General features: G+C 37.6%; 1 protein-coding gene and 1 long non-coding RNA gene across 2 annotated transcripts; one reads left to right on the top strand and one right to left on the bottom strand.

Annotated features, from left to right (window-relative positions):
- Nucleotides 1-18,564: 18,564 nt before the first annotated feature.
- LOC126597318 (uncharacterized) lies at nt 18,565-20,537 on the top strand. The gene is made up of 2 exons (XR_007614211.1): nt 18,565-18,791; nt 19,969-20,537. It is a non-coding gene; the product is annotated as an uncharacterized LOC126597318 (long non-coding RNA).
- A 2,511-nt stretch (nt 20,538-23,048) lies between these two features.
- Nucleotides 23,049-24,232, bottom strand: LOC126597316 (GSH-induced LITAF domain protein-like). The gene is made up of 3 exons (XM_050264102.1): nt 23,884-24,232; nt 23,649-23,775; nt 23,049-23,305 (listed from the first exon to the last, which is right to left on the bottom strand). Exons 1-3 carry the CDS (start codon nt 24,075-24,077, stop codon nt 23,222-23,224), a joined length of 405 nt encoding a protein of 134 aa, XP_050120059.1. The 5' UTR covers nt 24,078-24,232; the 3' UTR covers nt 23,049-23,221.
- Between the last annotated feature and the right edge of the window lie 713 nt (nt 24,233-24,945).

Raw genomic sequence — 24,945 nt, forward strand, 5'->3', positions numbered from 1 at the left:
ATTACATGTAACTCCTGGAATGTTTGAAACACTTGGTCTTTGGATTTCAACAAATACACCCAAACCTTTCATAAAGCATCATCAATATAAGTAACAAAATATTTATTTCTTCCAAATGACTCGACTTCCATGGGACCACACACATCTGAATAAACAAGATCTAACAAATTTCCTTTCTTTGTAGATGGAACAGAAAAACTAACTCTTCTTTGTTTTCCGAATAAACAATGCTCACAAGAGTTTAACGACGTACCTTTGGCAAAGGGAATGTGAGACTTCTTTGCCAAAACTTGTAGGCCTTTCTCGCTCATATGACCTAACCTCTTATGCCACAAGTCTAGAGATGAGTCATCCACAGCATTCAACTCACCTTTCAAAACCTTGGCATTTGACCGGTACAACGTACAAAAAGTTGTGCTCTTGCTACCACCATTAAGCCTTTAGTAAGCTTCAATTTTCCTTCACCAATATGGTGATAATAACCTTGTCGATCAAGGGTACCGATGGATATTAGATTGAGACGTATATCAAGAATATGTCTCACATCTTTCAACATCAACTAGCAGCCGAGATTAGTTCTTAGGAAAATATCACCAATTCCAATAATTTTGGAATAGCTTTCATTCCCCATCTTCACTATGCCAAAGTCACCTTATTTGTATGTACTGAAGAACTCCCGTTTGGATGTAGCATAGAAGGAAGCTCCATTGTCAAAGATCCATTCAATGTCTCAGTCAGAGTTGCCTATATGCAGACATTCACCAACGAACAATATTTCTGGTACATCACCACATATGACAGCGGTGGTATTGCCAGTATCATTTTTCTTCTGATTGTTTCCTTCCCTTTACTCTCTCTTCCAAACTCGACAATTTTTCTTCATATGGCCTTCTTTGCCACAATGGTGGCATGCACCCCTGAACCTTGACTTGGATCGGCTATGACTCCTGCCATGACCTCTAGGCCCTCTACTCTTACTTCTTCCGCGGTTCTCTGTGACAAATACTTGGCTGCTATCTGTGCTAGAAGTCTTTCTCCTTGTTTCTTCATTGAGCATGCTATTTTTAACGTTATCAAGAGTAAGAACACCATTAGAAGCAGAGTTACTTATACTCACCATAAAGGTCTTCCAAATGTCTGGCAAGGATCCAAGTAGCAATAACGTTTGCAGCTCGTCCTCAATCGTCATTTTCATAGTAGCCAACTGGTTGATGATATTTTGGAAATTGTTCAAGTGTTCTGCTACACTTAAACTATCTTTGTACTTCACATTGATGAGCTCTTTGATCCAAAAGGCTTTCTTGGCTAGGGTCTTCTTCTCGAACAAGGACTCAAGCTTCGTCCAAAACTCACGGGCATTGGTTTCATTAGACACATGGTGAAAAACACTATCGTCCACCCATTGTCTAATTGTACCAATAGCCTTGCGATTCATCTTCTTCCACTCGGCATTGGACATGCTTTCGGGCTTAGCGCCATTTCCTTCAATTGGCTCATGTAGATCCTTGCAAAAGAGAATGTCCTTCATCCTTGACTTCCATGTTACCCAATTGGAGTTGGTGAGTTTGATCATAGTGCCACTTCCTTCCATCTTGTAGTACGAGCCAACAGGGCTTTGATACCACTTGTTAGGAATGTCGGTACTACAAGATAGAGAATGCTAAAGGTAAAGTAGAAAATGGACACCAAGAATTTATGTGGTTCGGCAATTTATGCCTAGGTCCATTAAACAAGGATCAATCTTCACTATATGAAAAATATGAGTACAATAAGAGTTGTCTTACCAAGCCAAAGACAAGGCTTGATGGATACAAGAAAGTATAACAGCACTTTCTCTCACACTAAACTGCACTCACACTATGTGTAGTGGAACACACTCACTTTCACTCTTAGAGTGGAACTATAACTTTGGACTTGATCCTTTACTACTCACTCTTGGTTCTTAATTGTTTACTTCACTACAACATCACACCCATATTTATAGGTGATGGTTTGGCATTCTACTAGTTTCTAGTGTATTCTTCAAACCTCTAGCATAGAAAGATCTAGACTAGCCACAAAATTATAGCTTCTAGATCTTTCCATTTGCAACCAAGGAAGCTAGTACTCTCTAGCTTCTTCCATCAACTTAATAACATGCTAGAATTGTCTAGCATGCTCCAACCACCTCACTTGCTTACTAGAATAATCTAGAACATTGATCATAGGCTGGACCATATACCAACAAGAGAGTGCTCAATAATTTTGAACATTTTTTTCCTGTTCTCTTCACTTATGTAACTGAAAGTGTGTTTGGCAAAGAAACTTCTAAATTTCAAGGGATTTACGCAAATGGTGATGAAGAAATTGAGATATGAGTACTTAGAAAATGCATCATATGAGCATTATAAAAAGCATGTGAGAGGGATTTGCAAATGACTACCTTAAAGTTGGAAGTTCCTCATCCAAACGTATCAGTGGGTTTGCCTAATAAAATCTTAGCTCTTGTTATTTGGAGTTGTAATTATACAGAGGGCATGCTTGCATACATGAATTGAGGTCTTTCAGCCTTCCACGGTGATTTATGTAGTTTGATGTTTATATATAAGACTTAAGTACCATAACTTTGATTCGGGTAATTATAAAGCTCACCCCTAATTATACTCACACTACAATGGCAAACAGATTTTTCAATAAACCATTGTGGTACGCATTATACGAAAAAAAAAAAAAGAGAAATTAGATTCACATTCCTCATTTTGTTACTCCATTGATTAAAACCTTATTCATTTTCAATTTTTGATTAAGGTCTTTGGGTATTAATAACATTATTAATTATTTCAATAATAATTTTTTTTATTTCTAAATGTATTCATTTAGTGTTAAAAATGTTACAATTAGTATATTTATATTTATGGCTAAATTTTTTATCATATATTTTTATTTTTAGTTTGTATCCATTTTTAATTTGCAAACCTTCTTTAATTTGTACCAATTTTCTTTTCATTTTTAATTTGTACCCATATATTAATTTTCTTTTTGTGCCCATATTTTTTAAACTTTTTATTTGTATATGTGCCCATGTGTTTACCATCATGTGACATTGTATAATTAATCAATGATAGAAAAATTACATATGGTATATTTATGTTTTATGGCTAAACATTGTATCATATATTTATATTTTTAGTTTGTACCCACTTTTAATTTGCAACCTTTTTTTAAATTTGAAGTATTTTCTTTTTAGTTTTAATTTGTACACATTGTATCATATATTTATATTTTTAGTTTTTATTAATTTTAAAAGTGTGAATTTACGAAAATGCCCTAGACACAAGGACTTTGACCTCCGTTGACCATAATCTAGAGGAACGTAGGACTTATTCTTTTAGAGTATCCTCGTAGTACTCGTTGGTACGAATGTATAGACGAAAGCCGTTTGCGTGTCTGAATTCTAACGGTATAGTTACAAACGTTTGAAATTGGTTATTCAAACTTTAGTTTTAAAGTAAATTAAACTCCCACCTTGTGGGAAGACTGACCAATCATATTATTTCTTTTGAGGACCAATAAAAAAAGTGGAAAAAGAGGCCAATCAGGAAAAGGGAGAGAAGCTCCCAGGTTCTCCTTCCCGTCAACCCACACCCCCGCGACCTCCCATTTTCCAATGTCGATTCCGGCCAACTTCGATGGAATTTTTCGACGCCACCACCACCATCTTGAAGCCCTCATTCCCCTCTATAAAACCCACCCAAGAATCACCTTGATTAACCACGGTATGTGGCAGTTTGAGGCCACGAAAGTCGATGAAAATCAATAGTGCTCCGCCCACTCTTTTCAATTTTCCGGTGAATCGGCAAAACGATGCCCGATACCACCAATTGGGCTTTGTAGCCCATCATCCCAGGAGAAAATCCCGACCAACCTTGACCCCGTTGGACCACCTTAGACGACGCATCGACGCCGGGAAGCTTTTGGCAACCGCCGGCTTTTTGGGCAAAATTGACTATCTTCCGTCCACTTTTGGACTTCATGGAAGGTATAAAAGTTGTTCCTCTCTTTGAGATCTTCATTTCTGTGAAATTTGAGAATTTTTAGAAATAGTGGAATTTCCCGACAAACCGTGGCAGTGCGTGGACCGAGACCCCACCTGACCATCTTAGGCTAATTTTGAAGCCCCGATTCCATATTTGACATCCGTTTAGTGAAATTACGATGTTTTAATGTAGTCTCGTAGTTGACCACCTAGTTGGCCGTCATGGGGTCCTTGCATGAATTGACGATCCAACCATTGGATCGTCACCAAATCTTAGTACCTTATAGTACGTAATATTTGAGGACTATAGGAACTTACGAATCAGAAATCCAAGATACGGATCTTCCGGATTGAATTAAGTAGGATTATAGACCTTACCGCCGACCTTTGACCGACGTTTGACTTTTGGTCAATGAGTTTCAAATCATTCTAGAATGTCATTAGGGGTGTGTTTTACGTGAGTTGCGTGTTCTATTGATAAGAATCATGAGCTGTGATTTGATAGTTGTTCTAGGTGACGATCGTTCGTGAAGCCTTGATATTCATGCTAGGGAGTTGTAGCGCGAATTCCAGGTGAATGGGCAATTTATTTTATACCTATACATATTTATAGTTTACCTAAATGTGTAGTTACTGTGGAGCAAAAAATAATCACAAAGCGACACGTGGATTTTTGGGTGAAAATGACAAATTTACCCTTGTGGCATACCGGGTCTTCTACACTCGAGCAGTGGAGAATCATCCATCAACCAAATCAGGAGTACCCAAAATAGGTAACAAGTTCAAATTTGTCTCATCCATCCTCATTCCATAACCTCCCAAAACATTTCTTTTATTATGATAATTAGGCAATTAATATATTTATACCTAATTAATATATTAATTGCTAATTGAATCATCAAATAACATTCCAAAACACACTTAAAGGCCGGCCACACCCCATTCCCTATATATATGACCTTATTTCTTCTAAAACGCTAAGTCCACACTCTTGCAAAACTCCTAAAAATTCTCTAAACACTTTTTCTCTTTAAATTCTAACTTTGGCATCGGAGGTTATTCGGCCAAAGCCCCCACATTCATCATGGGCGCGTGAGGCTCTTAGCCTTGACCAAAGGTATTGATCGTTTTGTAGGTGCAATTTTGTCAAAGAAGAAGAAGGCGGAAATTTGCATCCACAAATTGGTGTTTTCATTGAGAGTTGAGATTCACACTCGTAGAAGACTCTTGCACAAAAAGGTTTTTTCTCTATTTTCTCTATTTACTAGTCCATTTGTATTTTTCGTATGTTCTTATTATTAGAAATTTTTATTTGTAAAGATTCTTTGATAAAACGTGAAAGAGAAATACAATGGCTAGAAATTTAGAAAATTCCACAAGTGAAAATTTCAATATTCAAGAAATGGGACCACGACGTTCCACAAGACTAAATGTGATCTTAGAGGGAGCGGCACCACCACCACAAGGCTCAACCATGGCAAACACTGTGGTGGCCACCATGGCAATCGCCCATGGCGAGGTCCATGACACCACCATCACGGCACGAGCCATGTCACTCCATGCCCAACGCGAGCCCTATGCGTTGCCAAGCTGAGCTCAAGCCTCTCATTCGCGAGCATAACACATCGAGCAGCCTATTTTCGCAGCCTAGCCTGCTCCCGACGAGCAGCCCACTTCCGTGGCCCAGCTTGCTCCCACCGAGCAACCCACTCTCTTGGCCTAGCCTGTTCCTGACGAACAGCCCACTCTCGTGGCCCAGCCTGGCCTAGCCTGCTCCCGACGAGTAGCCCTCGTGGCCCAGCCTGCTCCCGATGAGCAGCCCACTCCCATGGCCTAGCCTGCTCTCGTAGCCCAGCCTACTACAGTTGAACAACCCACTTCCATGGCCCAGCCTGCTCTCGTGGCCCAGCCTACTCTAGCTGAGCAGCCCACTCTCGTGGCCTAGCCTGCTCCTGACGAGCAACCCACTATCGTAGCCCAAATCAGTCCAAGATTAGTTCAACCATCCCGGTTTTAAATTTTTGGGCTTACGATCGAACCGGGGGCATTCTCACCATATTTCTTTGCGGATTTGACATTTCTCAACTCAAATCTCGCGCTCGGAGTCTACCACATTTCCACTGCTTAAGGAGGTACATTCATTCCAAGCTCTTCCAATCCAAATGGTGAACAACACTTGTCTCGACAAGTCATAGAGTTGACAAGCACCATAGCATAGCAAACGACCTTGATGAACCAGCTCTTACAGCGCACCAAGATGCAACGTGCTCCAAACGAGGTGTCCCAAAGTAGGACAAGGGCAGATGAATAACCTCTCCAGCAGCATCCCAGCAAGCAGCTACTTAACCATCCACGAACCAAGCGTTTGGGTAGAGTACACTCTCGATTGGGCCCCCGAGATAACATATACTTTTGTCTTAGCGCGCGGAGGAGCGTGCACTATCGATTAGGCCCACGGATGAGTATACACTCACGGTTGATGATGCACTTCGATAATCAACATGAGCAGCTTTCCAAGCAAAGTATTCATTCACGGCTAGGCCCCCAAGGAGTATCCTCCAAATTATATCGGAACAGGCAGCACAACAGACGGAAAGAAGCAGTTACTCAATCCGGCTCAAGTTCAACCAGCAGTCTGTGAGTTACACGCTCGCCTGCTAGGAACATACCACACCCACCGCAGCCGCGGCATAGATGAGCCGAACATATAGAAGAACAACTTAGACCAGCACATCACGATCGGGGGCAGTCGAGAGCTCTACCACCCCAAATAAGCCTCAAAAGGGTCTACTATCCAGTGCGAGAGGATAAACTAATTGTTCTCCAGTGCGAGAAGGTAAACCAATTCCCCGACACCCAAAAAGGGTTTGCTCTCCAGTGCGAGAAGATAAATCAATTGCTTTCCAGTGCGAGATGATAAACTAATTGCTCTCCTGTGTGAAAGGGTAAACCAATTCCCCAACACCCATATGGGTTTGCTCTCTAGTGCGAGAGGGTAAACCAATTCATCGACACCCATATGGGTTTGCTTTCCAGTACGAGAGGGTAAACTAATTACTTTCCAGTGCAAAAGGGTAAACTAAATCTCTGACACCCATCTAGGTAAGCTCTCTAGTGCAAGAAGGCCACATAGTTCAAAAGATCTAATGCTTGAAGATCAACTAAGCAACAAATGTTGAAAAATCAAACTCAAGCAGTTTCCTCATTTTCAGCAGGCAGCCTAGACGTGGCAGCACACAATTGCCTATCCCACGCCACTTCTTCGCCCTATGCCGAACCAATCCTTGGCTACAATCAAGCCGAGCTGCTCAAGCAATGGCCCTTGCCACATCACCTCCTTGGCCCATGCCAAGCCGACTCTTGGCCCTTGCCAGCTGACGTGCCGCACCACCCCGATGACTGCCTCGTGGCAGCACCACCTAAGAAGAAGACAAGAAGAAATTAAGTTTTTATTACATTGGTGCAGCACGGAGAAGACGAAGAAAGCTACGAAAGACGGTCATTTGCACATGCAAGATGTAGAAGATTGCTAGAGGAGGGGGAACAAATATCCTCTAAGCTCTCTTTCTCTTGTAGGGTAGAATAAATCACTCTCCAAAGTTGATTTAAATACACACTTAAAGTGGACTTAAATAGGTTTTGAGAGAAATTTATTTTCTTTTCCTAGAATGATCTAATTTCATATTAAAAAGGGAATCTACATCAAAACAGGAAATAGTCCTAAGTTTCCTAGAGGAAGAAGATCTCTACACCTGCTGCACTTTCATACGAGCAGCCCAGCAGGTGTAGGGGCATTTGTGGAGCCAAAAATAATCACAAAGCGACACGTGGATTTTTAGGTGAAAATGACAAATTTACCCTTGAGGCATACCGGGTCTCCTACACACGAGCAGTGGAGAATCATCCATCAACCAAATCAGAAGTACCCAAAATAGGTAACAAGTTCAAATTTGCCTCATCCATCCTCATTCCATAGCCTCCAAAAACCTCCTAAAACATTTCTTTTATTATGATAATTAGCCAATTAATATATTTATACCTAATTAATATATTAATTGCTAATTGAATCACCAAATAACACCCCAAAACACACTTAAAGGCCGGCCACACCCTATTCCCTATTTCTTTTAAAAAGCTAAGTCCACACTCTTGCAAAACTCCTAAAAATTCTCTAAACACTTTTTCTCTCTAAATTCTAACTTTGGCATCAGAGGTTCTTCGGCCAAAGCCCTCCCATTCATCGTGGGCGCGTAAGGCTCTTGGCCTTGACCAAAGGTGTTGATCGTTTTGTAGGTGCAATTTTGTCAAAGAAGGAGAATGCGAAAATTTGCATCCACAGTTACTTCACTTTTACGCTTATATTGCCAAGCATTCGTTATTGAGATATTAATTGTGATAAATGCTGCTACATGGTTGAGATATTACTGTCATGACATTCATACATATCTGTACATGCTCATCTTGCTGCACTAGTGTTAGTACTCACCCCAAGGCCAGGGCCAATCCTTCACATGTGTGTTCAAATCGCACTGTTCGCTCGCCTTGGATCCAAGTTAGGTGCCATTCCTGTCGGGCAGATTGCATTAGGCAATCCGACTTGTATGTGACCGTGCTTCTGCACCAGTCTTTATGTGATCGTAGTACTAGAGCGTATTGATTACACTTGGTCCTGTTTGTGTTAGAAATTATCTATTCAAACTCGTGTGTTAGCTTAGATGGATGAGCACTTAGCTATACTTGATTATCACATGATTTTATTACTGAGGCATTGATATATCATGACTTGGCATATTTCTGGTTGTAATGATGTTGTATTATTATTTACATATTTACGTGTGAAATGGGTTCAATCCCGCTTACCCGCACTCTCTTTTGATTAGACACTTTTAGGTTTAAATTTATTCACATCCTTTTTCCCATTACACTACACTTTATGGGTTCGTCACCCTCTAGGTGTCGGCCAGTACAACTCAATTCGGAGTCCAATTGTAACATCCCACATCAACCAACGGAAATGAGGTGATGTGCCTTATATGTGCATGCTCACCTCTTTTAACACGAGGTTTTTTGGGAGCTCACTAACTTTGGATTCCTTAGGAACTCCAAAGTTAAGCAAGATTACAGCGAGAGCAATCCCAGGATGGGTGACCCTATGGGAAGTTCTCGTATGAGTTCCTAGAAACAAAACTGTGAGGGTGTGGTCGGGGCCCAAAACGGACAATATCGTACTATGGTGGAGTTGAGCCTGGGATGTGGTAGACCTCGGGTCGAGATGTGACAATTTGGTATCAGAGCCAATCTCTGGCCGGAAGTGTGCCGATGAGGACGTCGGGCCGCTAAGAGGGGTGGATTGTTAGATCCCACATCGCTCAGGGGTGTGGATCCTCTATGCCTTATATGTACATATTGTTAGATCTGACATCGCTCAGGGGAGTAGATCCTTTATGCCTTATATGTACATACTCACCTCCATATAACATGAGGCTTTTTAGGAGCTCACTGGCTTTAGGTTCCGTAGGAACTCTAAAGTTAAGCAAGAAAAGGGCCAGAGCATTCCCATGATGGGTGACCCACTAGGAAGTTCTGCTTGTGTGAGTTCTCAGAAACAAAACCATGAGGGCGTGGTTGGGTCCCAAATCGGACAATATTGTGTTACGGCGGAGTCGAGCCCGAGATGTGGTAGACCCCGGGTCGGGATGTGACAATTTGGTATTAGAGCCAATACCTGGCCGGAAGTGTGCTGACAAGGATGTTGAGCCCCTAAGGGGGTGGATTGTTAGATCCTACATCGCCTAGGGAAATGGATCATCTATGCCTTATATATACACCTCCATAGAGCACGATGCCTTTTGGGAGCTCATTGGCTTCGGGTTCTATCGGAACTCCGAAGTTAAGCAAGTTCGCGCGAGAGCAATCCCAAGATGGGTGACCTACTCGGAAATTTTCGTGTGAGTTCCCAGAAACAAAACATTGAAAGTGTGGTCGGGGCCCAAAGCGGACAATATTGTACTACGGCAGAGTCGAGCCCGGGATGTGGTTGAGCCCGGGTGTGACACCAAGTGGACACTCCGGGTCGGGGTGTCACCATATATTAATTTCTTTTTGCGCCCATATTTTTTAAACTTTCATTTTTACTTGATGAGTAGATTTTATATTATATATTTTACCCTAATCTTAGTATATTTTGGTTAATATTTTGGAAGAATTTTGATACTTTGAATTGTATTTTCAATATAGGACTTTCGACTTCTTCTGGAGCAAAACAGGACCAAATGGACGAATTTTGGAGTAATTCTAGTCGGAGGACGTTCGTGAGTCACTTAACTTGATCATATCAAAATTTGGGATTTTTCCACCAAGCGGTTATTGTCTGGCGATAAATTAAAGAAGCAATGCGCAGTGCTGGAAAATGACATTTTTGGGCTTAAATTGCATTTTTGGAGCCCAAGATGACCTCGAATGGGTTCGTGGCCTTTTGGAGAAGTGTTCAGAATATTCCAAACATTAAATCCAGCTATATTGGGTCAGTTTTGGAGCAGCTTATGGGTCCAAAACGTGGCTGTTCAGATTTTAGACGAATTTTACCATTTAAATTAGGGTTATGTTTCCTATTTTATTGGAATTAATTTTAGTTTCCTAGGGTTTGTGTGGGGGCTTAGCAGATATATTGCTTGGCCGTCTACCATATTTCTGGACGCTTTCTTTTATGCAATTTGGGAGACAGAGATAATTGTTAGGGTTTTGAAGACTTTTTACTTGAAGGTGCTTTCAATCATTTTCTTGAATATATTTTCTATGATTTCAATTATGAATATGCAGAACTAATTTCTTTTGCTAGGGCGAAGCCTTGAGCCTTAGCATGAATATGTGATTTTTATTTAATTGCTTATGATTGATTGCATGCGTACTTTGAATTGTTAATCACCGGGATAAAAACTATCTAATTGTCGTAATGCCTGATCACCATTAGGATCTATAGAAAAGTAATTTGATGCAATTTTGGTCGGAAGGTTCCCTGAAATTGACTCTGGCTTCTTGTGATTAATAATTGTAATTTCTCTTAGGATGAATATCACGTCTTAAGGATTACATGGTTTTTCAAAGGATTTTCATAAAGCATAATGAGTCTTTCATGTTCAGATTTGATCCGAACGTCCGGACGGATTGCATGTTAGATATACGTTCTATGTTGGAGGTTCCAAGTAGAATATGAATTAGGAAAATCTAACCTTCAAAGTGGCATGTATAGATCATAAGTAATGGGTAAAAATTCATAGGATTGCTAGGTGATGGTGGAACTCTAGTGCTTTCTTAATTTTATTCTCCCAAAACTGTTTTCTTTTCTCTCCAGCTCTAATATTGCAGATTGTTTATTTTAATTCATTAATTTCGTTTTTATTTTAATTAGGTTATAAAATCAATCATCTCAATTTCTACTTTACAATAATTAAATGGAATCTGATTAGTTCGATTTATTTAATAATCCTTGTGGAGACGACCTTGCGAAATCCGTTTATACTACAATAACCTTGTGATTCTTGCAAGTAAAATAGGAGATTTAAGCCCGTTCACATGAATAGTAAAAATCCTATCAGTACTCATAAATTTTTAATCTTTGGAGCTCAATAAGTATTTGTATTGTATTAGTAATTCAGAAAATAAAACATTTCAAAACCAATATTTTAGAAAAAGTTACTCAGGTGACTTTGTAATAGAAATAGGGTACACACAAAAAAAATTCACAGTTTAAAAAAGCTAACTCTTAAATTGTTATATATCAAACTTATAATTATCAAATTTGTTCCCAAAAAAAAAAAACTTATAGGTATCGAAAAAAAAATCTCCAACCCTGGGCTAAAAGCCAAATTACCCCCCAAATTATCCCCCCAAACACTCTCCAACCCATGCTAAAATTTTAGGCTAAATGCCAAATGCTATTTCTGGGCCAAATACCCCCCAGCTTTCCCCCCGGGCTAAATGCGAAATGTTTATCGGAATTTAAATTTTTTTAGATTAAAATGTTCATAAAATTAATTTACAATAATCTACATATTTATTTTTAAAAAAAAAATTGATTTAAGAAAAAAATTTAGGCTAATTCCATTCTTTAATAATTCCGGGCTAAAATTTTAGGGTAGAAGGGTTGGAGCAGAAAAGATGTTTCTGGGCTAAAAGCTAAATTTTCCGGGCTAAAAAATTTGGCTTTTAGCCCAAGGGTTGGAGATGGTGTTAAGGGGGAAATAATCTTAAATGAAGGAGGGGTCCTCGTTCTTCCCACAATGTAGTCACGTGCTTTTCCATCTCAAATCGTAATAACAGCGATTTTGCCTTTTCATCGCTGACCAATCCAATTCTACGAAGACTAATCTTCACCGTCCAGATCAAATATTGAGGGGTTACGAAATAAATAAGAATAATATATGGTTACTTAAATATGGATAGAAATTCTTACTCAAAATTTTGGAGTTAATTTATAAATTTTGTGTTTATGATCAGAACCGTTTATATTATGAATTATCTTGTAAGTATTACAAATTGTTTATCTATTTGTTACAGTTAAATGATTAAACTATCTTAGTTTTAGTTGACTTTGGTAGAGATAATATATATAGAATAATTTATACGTCTTGTTCTGATCATAAACGTGAAGTTTTGTAGACCGACCATAAAAATTTTAAAGTAGAAATTCCTACTCAACTTTAAGTAACCAAGTAGTGTTCAATAATAAATGAATAGAATTCAACCAACTAGGTCTGTAGGTGGACATAAGTAAGCCAACCATGAATTTACACTAAGGGAAATGAGAAGATTTCAACCAAAGATGTAGTAAGTTGAAGAGAAATGACTCTTAACACCCATGACAATACATCACGTGCAAGAAAAAGAAATTGTTACTTGAAAATACATGTATAATCATATATCCTGTGTACATTAGTAAGCCAACCATCAACCATGTAAGCATATAACAAAGCTCCTAACTCCTAAGTGTTAATTTCATATGTTATTTGAAAAAGAAATGTTCATTGCAAAATGCAGAAGCAGAAAGAAGTAATGCATAAATGGTCCGTCAAAATCTGTATCTTCCTCAGAAACATGAGAAGAAAATTAAAGAGGAGCAATGTTTCAGTGATGTTGTTTTTCTACTCTTTCTAGGGTTAGCATCTCATGCCCAAGGTCGGGTTGCACCTTTCGATTAATACTTTGCGCATCCTCAACAACCTTGATAATAAAAAGATCTATTCTCTCATTCTTTCTGCTACTCCAAACACCAATTTAGACACCCATAAATATCAAAAGGATTTGATCTGTCAATGACAATATAAAATAAAGTTTTCTTAACTGGTTCTTGATCTAGAAAGAAATTTGGGCTATTTAAGATCGCTGGGATGAAATCAAAATAAAACGACATTAAGTATATAAAAAAAAAAAAAGTGCTTAGAAAATAGGTAATTTGCCGGCTAATATGTTATTTGCTAATGGTACTACGAAACTGGTTGCTTTGGACTTTCGGATTGCTCAAGTTAATTAATGTAATTTTGGATTAGATCATCAGTTTTCGGACAATAGTATACTCCTAGTAAGAATTCGGTACAATGTTTGGTGTGTTTTAGAATCGTTAGGTTGGAATAGGAGTTGATTGCTATATAAGCATAAGTGATTGTATTTGACAATTTACATAATTGAGATTTTCTCACTTTTCGTGGTGTATTTTAGTCTATAAACTTTTGGGTTGACATTTGCTGTTCTGTATCCTTTCCTTTGTGCTGCGTCAAGTGGTATTCAAGATCGCAGTTTGTTCGGATTTTCCTCCTCGCTTAATAACAAGCAACGATGAGAAATACACAAATGGTAACAATATCGTCGATGACGGTCGTAGGAAAGGGTTTGTCTAGGAAAGCTAGAGCGCAAAAAAACAAAATCAAGAAATCTCAAACCAGTAGCGATACTGCAAAAAGGTGTTGGTGCTATGATTGCTTGTGAGAGACACAGATGACCTTATATTGATGGGCAAAAGGATTTGCCCAAAGCTTGTCATTCATTCTTGTGTTCTGTTCAGAAGTACTTTTGAAGTAATTAAGAACGCTTTTGACAATATTTAATAATAATAAAAAAAGTTAAAATACTTGTAGATTAAAAGGCACTTGGAAGTTTTTTTTGGGAAGAAACATATGCTATGTACTTTTTCAAGAAACACTCCCAAGTGTCGATTCGGTTGTTTTAGCAATCAATGAGGCAACAAGTGCACTTAGATAATCAATGAGGCAACAAGTGCACTTAGACAAAAAAATCAAAGGATGAGAATGTGATTGTGAATTGTGATTGAAGAACATGTTTATAGTAAATCGGTTCAAGAAATCAAAATTTAACAATATTTGTCTAGTGATCTTGTCAATTGTCATAGTACTCAGGAGGTTTTGAAAGTAGAGAAGACTCGCTTGTTAGTGAAGAAAATCTAGTTTTGCGTGAATTTCATAAATGTGGCATAAATGATTTAGGCGACAAAACAGATCTTGATAACCGCAATCAAAGAAAGTTTAGAAGGAAAGAAGAAGCTTCTAAGCGAAGTGTGAATATCACGATCCTCGTGTTAAATTTGCTAATTGTTTTACTTGTAATTCCAAATGTATAGTGACCAAGGAAGAAAATATCGGTAATATCGGAAATATCGGTAGTCTGAAAACACAGAAATATCGATAGAAATATCGGGATAATATCGATATCGATAAAAATTACATGAAAACCACGGAAATTGTAAGAAAAACTTGGAAATTTTTAATGAAACTTTGCAGAATGTTTATTTAGTCAATTATCTATTAGTTTATCACAAAAAATTGGAAGGAAATGCATTGCATGATGGATTTAACTGATTTAAGTTGATTATATAGCGAGCTGGCAAACATTGTGAGTGTAGAAAATATGTAGTAATTAATGAAAGAAGTTTAAACACACCATAATCATTTATATATAATTAATTAGTACAATATTGAGAGGTTTTATTTAGGATATTAAAAAAAAAAAAAAGGGAAGTGAATAAAATGATGAAGAATAATGTGCCGAATTTGACACTTTAAATTTCTTACACATAAGCATGCGTCTAGGCGTTGAAGTTCCAAATTATAGTATATCAATTAACGATTGAAAATCAATACGTTGAATAAGACTAAACTTTAATTTGGATGCCGATTATGTTTTTTTCAAGTTTATATAAAGTAAAAGAATTGAATTTTGGAAGTCAGGAGTGTGTCAATTGTTTTATAATTCGTCCGAATACATATATCAGGTTGCTACTCAACGTAATTTGAAAGTATATCTAGTGCAAGGACTTGTCTTTTTTTGTTGATAAGCAAAGGGTTTGTAGCTTTTTTTGCTAAGCAGTAGAACATATTACGTTTGTTTAATCTTTAGCATTTGATCGTTGTCCACAAATATAGGATAGAAGGCCCCAAATTAGATCTGGCTCTTAAGTCTTACCTAGTTGGAGTCACAAGTTCACATGTACCAGCCCTCGCAAGTCGCAGCAAAACGTTTTGGTTTCTGTAATCCCACATCACCCACGCAAGGGCAGTGAGCAAGCAAACAGGCCTATAAAAGCCACATTCCCAAGCTTGGTTTCTGTAATCCCATGTCGCCCACGCAAGGGCAGTGAGCAAGCACACATGCCTATAAAAGCCACATTCCCAAGCTGAGAAAAGCATGCCTTGCTCGGCCCTTTTGGCTAAGATCAAGTGTAGTTATCTGTTGAGACTTCTCAGCATTTTTTAAATATTTTTGGGTTTTGATCTCGCGATATTATCGAAAATATCGCGATAGTTTTGGAAATATCGATAATATCGCGATATTTAGACGAAAATCAATTGGATACCTATTAAAATATCGTTACCAAGAAAATCCGATAATATCGGCGAAATATCGCCGATATTATCGGCATTTTTCTTCCTTGATAGTGACCGATAGCTTTTCTCCCACCATTCTTCGATCGGCTCAAAAAAGGAAATCCAGGAGAGAAAACGTAATAATAATACTTGCATTCCTTTTATGAAACGATAAGCTCATCTCTCCGAGAAAAACTTGTGCGAGTTTGGTTTGACAATGAACTTTGTTGAGTGGCACTACAATCTACTAAAAAATTATCATGTGTCAAGTCTTAAATATAATCTTTTTCTATTATGTTATATTTTAGATTCTCATAATTATTTTTCCTACTAATTAATATGCATCAATCTAATATCTATTTTTTTGTTTGTTTCCCCCCTTTTTTCTTCCCAAATATTCCCTCCAGTTTCTGTTTCGCCAGACTCTTTCACTTTCTTCTCTCTCCCACTTATTTCTCTCTCTAATTTTTTTTTCTTGCTTTTCTTCAAAAACAAATTCTACACCCTAAACAAAATCACTTTCTCCAACTTTTATAATGAGATATCATTAGCAACTGAACAAAGTGTGGGTATCTGTACACTTTAAGCCGCCTTAATGAGAAGAAAGTGAAGAGTCCAGCAAAACATAAACGGGACTACTAGAGGGAATATTTGGGAAGAAAAAAAAAAACAGGGGAAACGAACAAAAAAATAGCCATTAGATTGATGTATATTAATCAGTAGGAAAATGATTATGAGAATCTTAAATATAAAAGAAGGGAAAAAGATTATATTTAGGACTTGTCATGTGACGATTTTTTAGTTAATTGTAGTGTCACTCAATAAAGTTCAGTGGCAAATCAAGCCCCATACAAGCTTTTCTTCATTTCTCCATTTGTAAATAACGTTCAACACCGTAAAAATTTAATAGCATGGACCGTTCACTTTTTAAAGCTTTATTTGAAGATCATCCTCACGAAAGATTATTCGAAACATAAATCATTTAGTTAGTGAAATGTATCAAATAAATTAACCGGTGGGTACCCAAAAACATATTAGTAATGAACATTCTATTTATTTGATATATTTGGATGGTTAAACGATTTTTGTTTTAAATAATTTTTTTTGTAAGCATGACTTTCAAATAAAAATTATAAAATTTCAGCAGTAAAGATATATTATTTGTAAATATTCCTCCTTAAGGAGAATGCAAGTATTATTTAAAAAATAAAAAATAAATAAAACTAAAATGCAACTAATCAAGTTGGCCTTGTAAACGCCAACAAGATATATGCTTGACACGTCAAGGCTCCATGAACTGTAATTTTCTTTTATTCCCATGGAAAGGACTGCCAGAAAGATATATTAAAAGACGAACATCATTGGAATTATGGGGTCTCTTTTTTTTTAGAGGAAGCTTGGTATATATATACTTAGCTAGTGTTGACGGTGACACCTATACAAGTCAAAAAGCTTCTCATGCCTCAAAACCAATCACAACATTACACATGCCCCTTGGATGCAACCCTACAAAAGATTAGGGATATTGAGATGTGCTCTTCATGTTTGCCTTGGTGGAAAGGCATGGACTGGTTGAATTTTCATGGGGTGGACATGTGGCATTGTGCTTTGGGTTGACACTAAATGTCGGAATTTGGAATAATGTGACCAAATAATGGAAGAGAAAAAGAATGGAAGAAGAAATAACTCAATCCAACAACATTTTATATTAGGACTTGAATCAACTTGGCAACCCCAAAAAAGGAGATTTTGTTCCTCATAATCTCATTGTCCCGTCTCCTAAGTCCAACCCTTCAAAGTAAGGTCAAAGCCATTCTCACTCAAAAGCTCCAACCATGAACAATGAAGATTTAAAAAAGGTAAAAAAAGTGTTAAATATGCATGCATAAAATTAATTCGTGGCAGACTCAGGTTAATTAGCCAAGTTGATTCAAATATATTGTTCTTCTTTTGTACGTAAATTTAAATTTTCTTTACCATAATTTAGATAAATTCAATATAAAATATCGTTTATATTGAAAAAATTAAGATTTACAACTAAACACAAAATTACATGACATCAATTTCCCATGCGCCTTTGGAAATGGCCAAGAGGCAGGCAGAGTGCGTAGTATGAGAATGAGGAATAGCAGAGTGACATGTGAGCCGTGCTTTTTTATTTCGGAGATAATGAGTGGAAATTGATGGGGAGAGCATTTTTAGGGGGTAGGAAATAATGATGAATCCCCTTATCTGCATATTATCAACAGATAGAGATATATGTGACCCATCATGGGCGGCCTACGTTGGGCCATGCAAATCCCCTCCCCCCCCCAACGAGAATATATTCCACGACAGTATAACTTTGAAGGTTGGATCATGCAGAATACTACTTTTACTTATGATATAGTGATATATGAATCCTGCAGTGTTTCTCAAAAAAAAAAAAAAAAAAAAAACTCAAAAACAAAAAATCCTGCAGTAGACGCTCATTGGCTATAAATAGAGGTCTCATCACTCAGGGGCATTTGCATTGGACAAGACGAATAGATATATGCTTAATTATATAATATGATGACTGATGAGGGAAGAAAGGTCCTGCATGAGGATAAAGAGCCGTTCTTGTAGCCAAGGATGACTTGCCTGCAGCCTCCCAAAGGCCTCTGCAACATATATATACAGGCAGAGCTCGCTAGGTAGCTTGCTAGGGATAGCTAGGGTTTAAGAATCCTGGTGCTTGGTTAGCTAAGCTAGCTAATTTCCTAAGGTTTAATTAAGAATCCTTGTGTGGTATACAGGCAGTCTCCTTGGCTATCGAGACAGGTTCTTTTCTCTCATGCTGGACCTCTTCTTCCATGGGATCTCACGCCATTTTCCACCAGGATAAGAGGTTCTTAATTAAGGAACTCTCCAGGAAGAAGAAGGTACATATTTGATTGTTTTTCTTGATATTTTTATGACAGTTAATTAAAAGCGTTATATATATAGATGTCACTAAGCAACTATCGAAATCAATAAAGCCATTAAACTATGCTTTAATTAGCATCAGAACGTCTGATCAGAAGTAAACCCTAATTAATGTCAGTTCGTACGTACCTGCTGAAGAACTCATCGTGAATGAGGTGTTGTTTCAATCTTCTCTTCTCTCAGTTCCTTACAGTTCTTTTTCTCAATAGAACTATCGTACATTGCAAACACTATAACTTGAGAAGAGAGGCCAAAGACGTGCATATATTTGACGGCAACTGCTCCTCCTATTATAGAGTCCTAAGAGGTTTTAACCACCTCTTAATTCAAAACGAGTTCTCTTAATAATTTGTCTCTATAGTATTTAAAACTCTTACATTAATGAGAACATTTTTGTTGATTTGTTGAAAACTAATGTAGGAGGAATTTATGTTTCTAATCACTGTTTTGTGTTTAAGAGTCGGTCAGGTCGTACAGATTCGTTGCATTCCTACAGCCATGGTGAGCATGGGTCGCTGTAGTCTGCAACATAACCTTAATTTCCTAGTATTTTTCAAAAAGAAATTGCTTAAATTCTTGTTTTGTTTGTGTGGTGACTTATCGAATGTTTTGTGATTTTTTGGTCAACAGCAGCAATTTGGTATTCCGATATATGCTCCATTTTGCATAGATTATAGATTCGAGGTGGTATATAAAAAACTATATTTGAAGGAAAGGATTTGAATCTGATCAAAGGTCTAATTAAATTGTCTAAAAAAACCTTGAAAACATTGTGCTCAACGTATTTGAAGTCATGATGGCCAAACAATCCAAGCGGTGGAACATACTACAACGGTACAACACTAGATGGCGAAGAGCCGATCAGAGCCAGTGAAGAGAAGAGGGAAGGCTTACTCTTCTTAGGATCTTGTAGTCAAACTCGGGATCATTTGGAATTCATTTATTTACTTCCTTTTCTTGTAGTCTAGACCTTGATAAACATGAATTGTAATGATTTAAATAAAAAAGTTACCATATAATGTTATCAAGTTATGATGAGGCGATATTATACTATATATTTTACCCTTATCTTATTATTAATTTATTGGTTATTTTGTGTGAACTTTGATACTTTATTATATATTTTCAATGTAGGATATTCGATTTCCTCTGGAGCAAAACATGATGAAACGAACAAATTTTGGAGTGATTCAAATTGGAGGACGTTCATGTGTCTCTCAACTTGTTCATGTCAAAGTTTCATAATTTTCTACTGAGCGATTTATTTATGATGATGAAATAAAGAAGCAGCGCGTCAAAGTGACGTTTTAGACTTATTTGGGCTTTTTGGCGTCTAAGTTGATGTCTTTTGGGTTCAAGGCCTTCTGCAATTATGTTCGGGACATCTCAAGCTTTAATTAAGGTCTTGGTGGGCTTATTTTGGAACCTTGGAAGTCCAAAAAGTGGCTAATTGTGGCTGGGTAGATTTCCCAAAGTTAGAATATGAATGTATTTCATAGTTATCTTATTCTATTATGTTTCCTAGTTTTTAGAAGACATTTTCTAGTAAGGATTTTAATTATGTAGTAGTATAAATAAGGCTTTTTAGCCATTAGTGTGGAGATAGAGAGAGGGGGGAAGAACGCATTACTTTGGAGTTTTTGACGACTCAAGTTTATTTTCAAGGTGTTTTCTATACTTATTTTTAATAATATTTTATTTTATGATTTTTCGTAACTAATTTCTGTTTGCTAGGGCGAGGCCACGAGCCTTATCAAAACTATGTAGTTTTTTTCAATTTACTTATGATATTATGCATGCAGTTTTGAATTATTAATCACCAGTTTAAACTATCTAATTGTCTTAATGCTTAGCTACAATTAGGATCTTTAGAAAAGTAATTTGATGCAATTTTGATCGGAGGTCGGTCCTTGAAATTGACCAAGGCTTCTTATGGTTAATATGTGCAAGTTCACTTAGGATGAATACCATGTCTTAAAGGTTGTATGTTTTTTTAAAAGGTTTCACAAAGCTTAATGAGTCATGCATGTTTAGATTTGATTTGAATACCACAGACGGATTGCATATTTGATATACGTTCTATGTTGGAGGTCCAAGTAGGCATATATTAGGAAAACCTAACCTTCAAAGTATACATGTGTAATTCATAAGTAATTGAAAGAACTACGTATGATTGTTAAGGAACCCTAGTGCTTTTACAATTTAATTTTCAAAAACTATTTTCTTTTGTTTTCTTTAATTTGCTAATTTCTTCAATTATTTTTATTAAATTCGTTTTTATTATTTTAAATCAAAAAATCAACATTTTCTCAAACTTCGTTTTAAATAATTACTTTGTTTTAAATAATTAATTAAAATTTGGTTTGATACAAATTATTCATTCAATCCATGTGGAGAACGACCTTGCTAGAGCCATCTATATTACAACGACCTTGTACTCTTACACGTATTTAAAATGTTTTTATCCCTACTTTTGCAGGTGGTAAAAATTCCTATCAAGAAATTGGCACCGTTGCCAATGATTGTTTTAAATAATTTATGTTTATCAATACTTAGTTAATTATTTTTGCATATATTTTTTTTTATTTACTCGATTTTAAATATTTTTAGGTAACAATTTGTTGATTTTGAGAGCATTGTAGCAATGGATTGGTTTGGATTCTCACAAGGAGCACCTACAGTTTTTGGTATTTGCAATTTGAATACTCATGATATTATGTATTGTCCCCAACGACAATATTTTCCAAAGCTTGTGCATCACCTTATTAATATGAGGAACAATTTTCAGAGGCCTAGGTGCGATTCCTACTCAATTTTTACAATCCATCATCGCCAGAGCATCAAAATCCAATGTGGGAGTGTATTCCACATCCTTTTGAATATCCTCATGCACCAGCAAAAGCTGATTGGGAGATGCAGTAGAAAAAGTGGCAAACAGTACCCTAACAAGGCTTGATCAAACTGATCAAGAAATTCATAATATTCATAAATCATTAAAAAAATCGTCGAAGGAGAGTGAGCATTTTTACCTACCATGAAGGACAAAGATCCCAGTGATGGCTGTGCTGAGATGTGATGTATCTGGGGTTGTGGCTATGGCCTAAGAGTTCCCGTTTTTCATTTCTCAAACCCGAAGTTTGGGGGTTCCAGGTTGTAGTTCGAACATCAGTTACGGCTTTGGACAAAAAGGCTATGGTGGCACGGCAAGAAAGTAGAGATGGATGAAGGTTAGAGATAAGGAGCCCTTACGGCTTTGGGCTCAAGGGTAGAGAGAGAAGCGGATGAGGGTTTCGAAGCTCGAAATGAGAAATGGGAAATGAAAGGGGGGTGTTCTACGTGTGCACTTGCATGCCGAAGTCCGTTGGGTTGATCCATTTTTCACTGGATTGGGCTCACTCATGGCCCACTGCGTTACCACAGATTGTTTAGCACATGTCCACATATCAAGGCCCCATGATTTTCATGCATCAGGACACCATGTCGATCAGAACGAGGCAGGAAGTTTCACATAATCCAGCATCACAAATTGCATCCAAACGTGAACTAGACATGATGATTGCAATCTAAATCCCAAAAACAATATTGCTTTTCATGGATGCCTAATATCAAACAATTCTATTAGTCCCAACTAAAAGTTTCTCGTCCAATCTAGAGAGCAGTTTGAAAGAGTTCATAAGAAGAGGAGCCTAATCATTTTGAAAAATGAGAGCCGACGCGGTTGAACAAAAAGTGTAACAGAACCCTGCTGAGAACTAGACCCTCAACAGTAGACCTCAGAGGCCTGGTTCTAGACTAAAACAAGCACCACACTGGAAAAGGGTTTTCATCCAAACTTTTGATTAGGAACCTAATGACTGAAATTTCGGAACCTTATTGATGAACCTAGCATGCCCCCTCAAACAACTCACAACTCCCACAAAAACATTTGCAGTACAATCATATATACGTATGAAATTAGCAAATGCACGTCTAAAGGGTGCCCAATGTTAAAAGCAATTCCACACTTTAAAGGGTGTCCATGCTTTGATTAGGAACCAGATAACTAAATACTGATACCTTATTTGATCAACCCAGTATAGCATGGCTCCTCAAAAAGCTCACAACTCTCACATAGTGTACACAGGTGCATTTGCAACATCTAAAGCGTAGGTACTTGCAATACAATCAAATGCACATTTGAGATTGGCAAATGCATTTTATTAAAAGCTTGAACATACTGTAAAATACTGTCACTCCGTATTATTATGCAGCCAAGCCACCATTTTTCCAAACTCGTACATGGTTCAACACAACATCTTAAAACTAATATATATGTACTAACAATTCTTAAAATGTATATGGGGTCCAAATAAACAGAGAAGAAGCCGCATACAAAGTGTGAAATACATCATGCAGGCAGTGCATAGCTACGCTCTGTCCAGCTTGAAGGATCCGCAACAAGACAAGGGTCCGACTTCTCAAAATCAGCAACCTACAATACAAATCCATGTTAAATGTGTAAACAACAATGATAAAGAAAACAAAAAAATTTGAGTGTACAAAGAGTAGTCATAGGGCCTGTTTGCAAATGCTTCTAAATAGGCTAAAAGAGTTTTCAACTGTGTTTGGTACAAAAATTAAAAGTGCTTATGGGTCATAGAAGCGTTTTCAGCAGAAGCGCCACTGCTCTACCAGAAAATCTCACCTAGCAGAGGTCCTTATGAGTAAAATATTCTAACATGTTTCTAATAAAAGCACGTCTAGCAAAAGTGATTCCTACAGAAGCATTTCCCAAAACGGTTCCTGATTCTCCTGAATATAGAGAGTGATGTTACCTTCTCTTGGCAGTTTGGGCAGTAATGATACTTATGCCAGAGGCAGTCACAGGAAGGCAGAAGAAAACAACATCCAAGCATCATAGGCATCATACAAGCCACAACAGCTGCCGCACTCGGCTTTGATCTGGAAATTCAACAAACCAATCTCAAGTTCCAAACTTCAAACAATCAAGAATAATAACATCAATCCCAAAATCCCAAATGCCCAAAAGGATCAAAATTTGTAATTTACTTGACTTTGGTTAGTCCGGTATCGCCGCAGTAAGCGCAGTTGAAGGGAGCGGGAGTGTCTCTGTAAATGGTCTGTTGGATAGGGACGCCCTTGGGATCGCCGTAGACAGCGTTTGGCGGGATCATTCCGGCTTGGTACGGATTCTGTACCGTGTATACTGGGACTCCCATCGCCGGTTCTTCGACCTTCGACATCTCTGCTTCTGCAGGTGAGTTTTGAGTGCGATGAAATCCCGCGATCTTGTGAGTGGTCTGGTCTGGTGATTGGAATAGGAACTGGCTGATCTTATAAGAGAAGCGAATCAAGGGAAAGCTGTGTCGAGACCAGGATGTCCATTGGGCTCTTATATCAAAAGGGATTTCTTGACTTTTATATCTTCTAGAAGGTAGAGACCAACCATGAAATTTCCAAGTTTTTTTCCATTGATTGCCTTTGCCTCTACGTGACATCACACGTTTTCTTTTGAAATTCTAACGAGAGGAAGACAATATTGACATTATGAAAGTTTTATTATTTTTGTCTTCTTCTGTTATTTATTGATTAATAAAATTGTTGATGCATAAAACCAGAGGTCTTGGAACAATGTAAATCCGACCGTGAATCTATAAGAAATGTAAAGAACACAAGATGTATCGTGGTTCACCCCAATGTTTGGGCTACGTCCACACTGATATTGTATTTCTCTGAGATGTTGAAAAGGGAGAGAGAGAGCTTCTGAGGGTGAGAGAGCTCTTCTCAATCTGAGAGGCTTGAGAGGGTGAGGAGGCTTAAGAACTGGCCTCCCTTAATGAGGAGAGTGAGGGGTCCTTTTATAGAATAAGGGCTCATCGCTTATTACATATTTGCCCTTTCATTTATTACATAATTACATTTGAGTCCCTTGAGTATTTATACGAGATCTAAATACGGAGGCCCTAAGTATGGTACAAACAGTAGTCCCCCAAGTCTTCAGTCAAGAGAGTCTTTTGGCTGGAGACTTGAAATTCAGTCCATGTGTGGGCCGAAGTAACTAGATGTTGTCTTGAACTGATGCTCGATATGAGGCGGTGCTCAATCTGAAAT

Source organism: Malus sylvestris, chromosome 13, assembly GCF_916048215.2.
Source record: "Malus sylvestris chromosome 13, drMalSylv7.2, whole genome shotgun sequence".
Taxonomy (NCBI): Eukaryota; Viridiplantae; Streptophyta; class Magnoliopsida; order Rosales; family Rosaceae; genus Malus; species Malus sylvestris.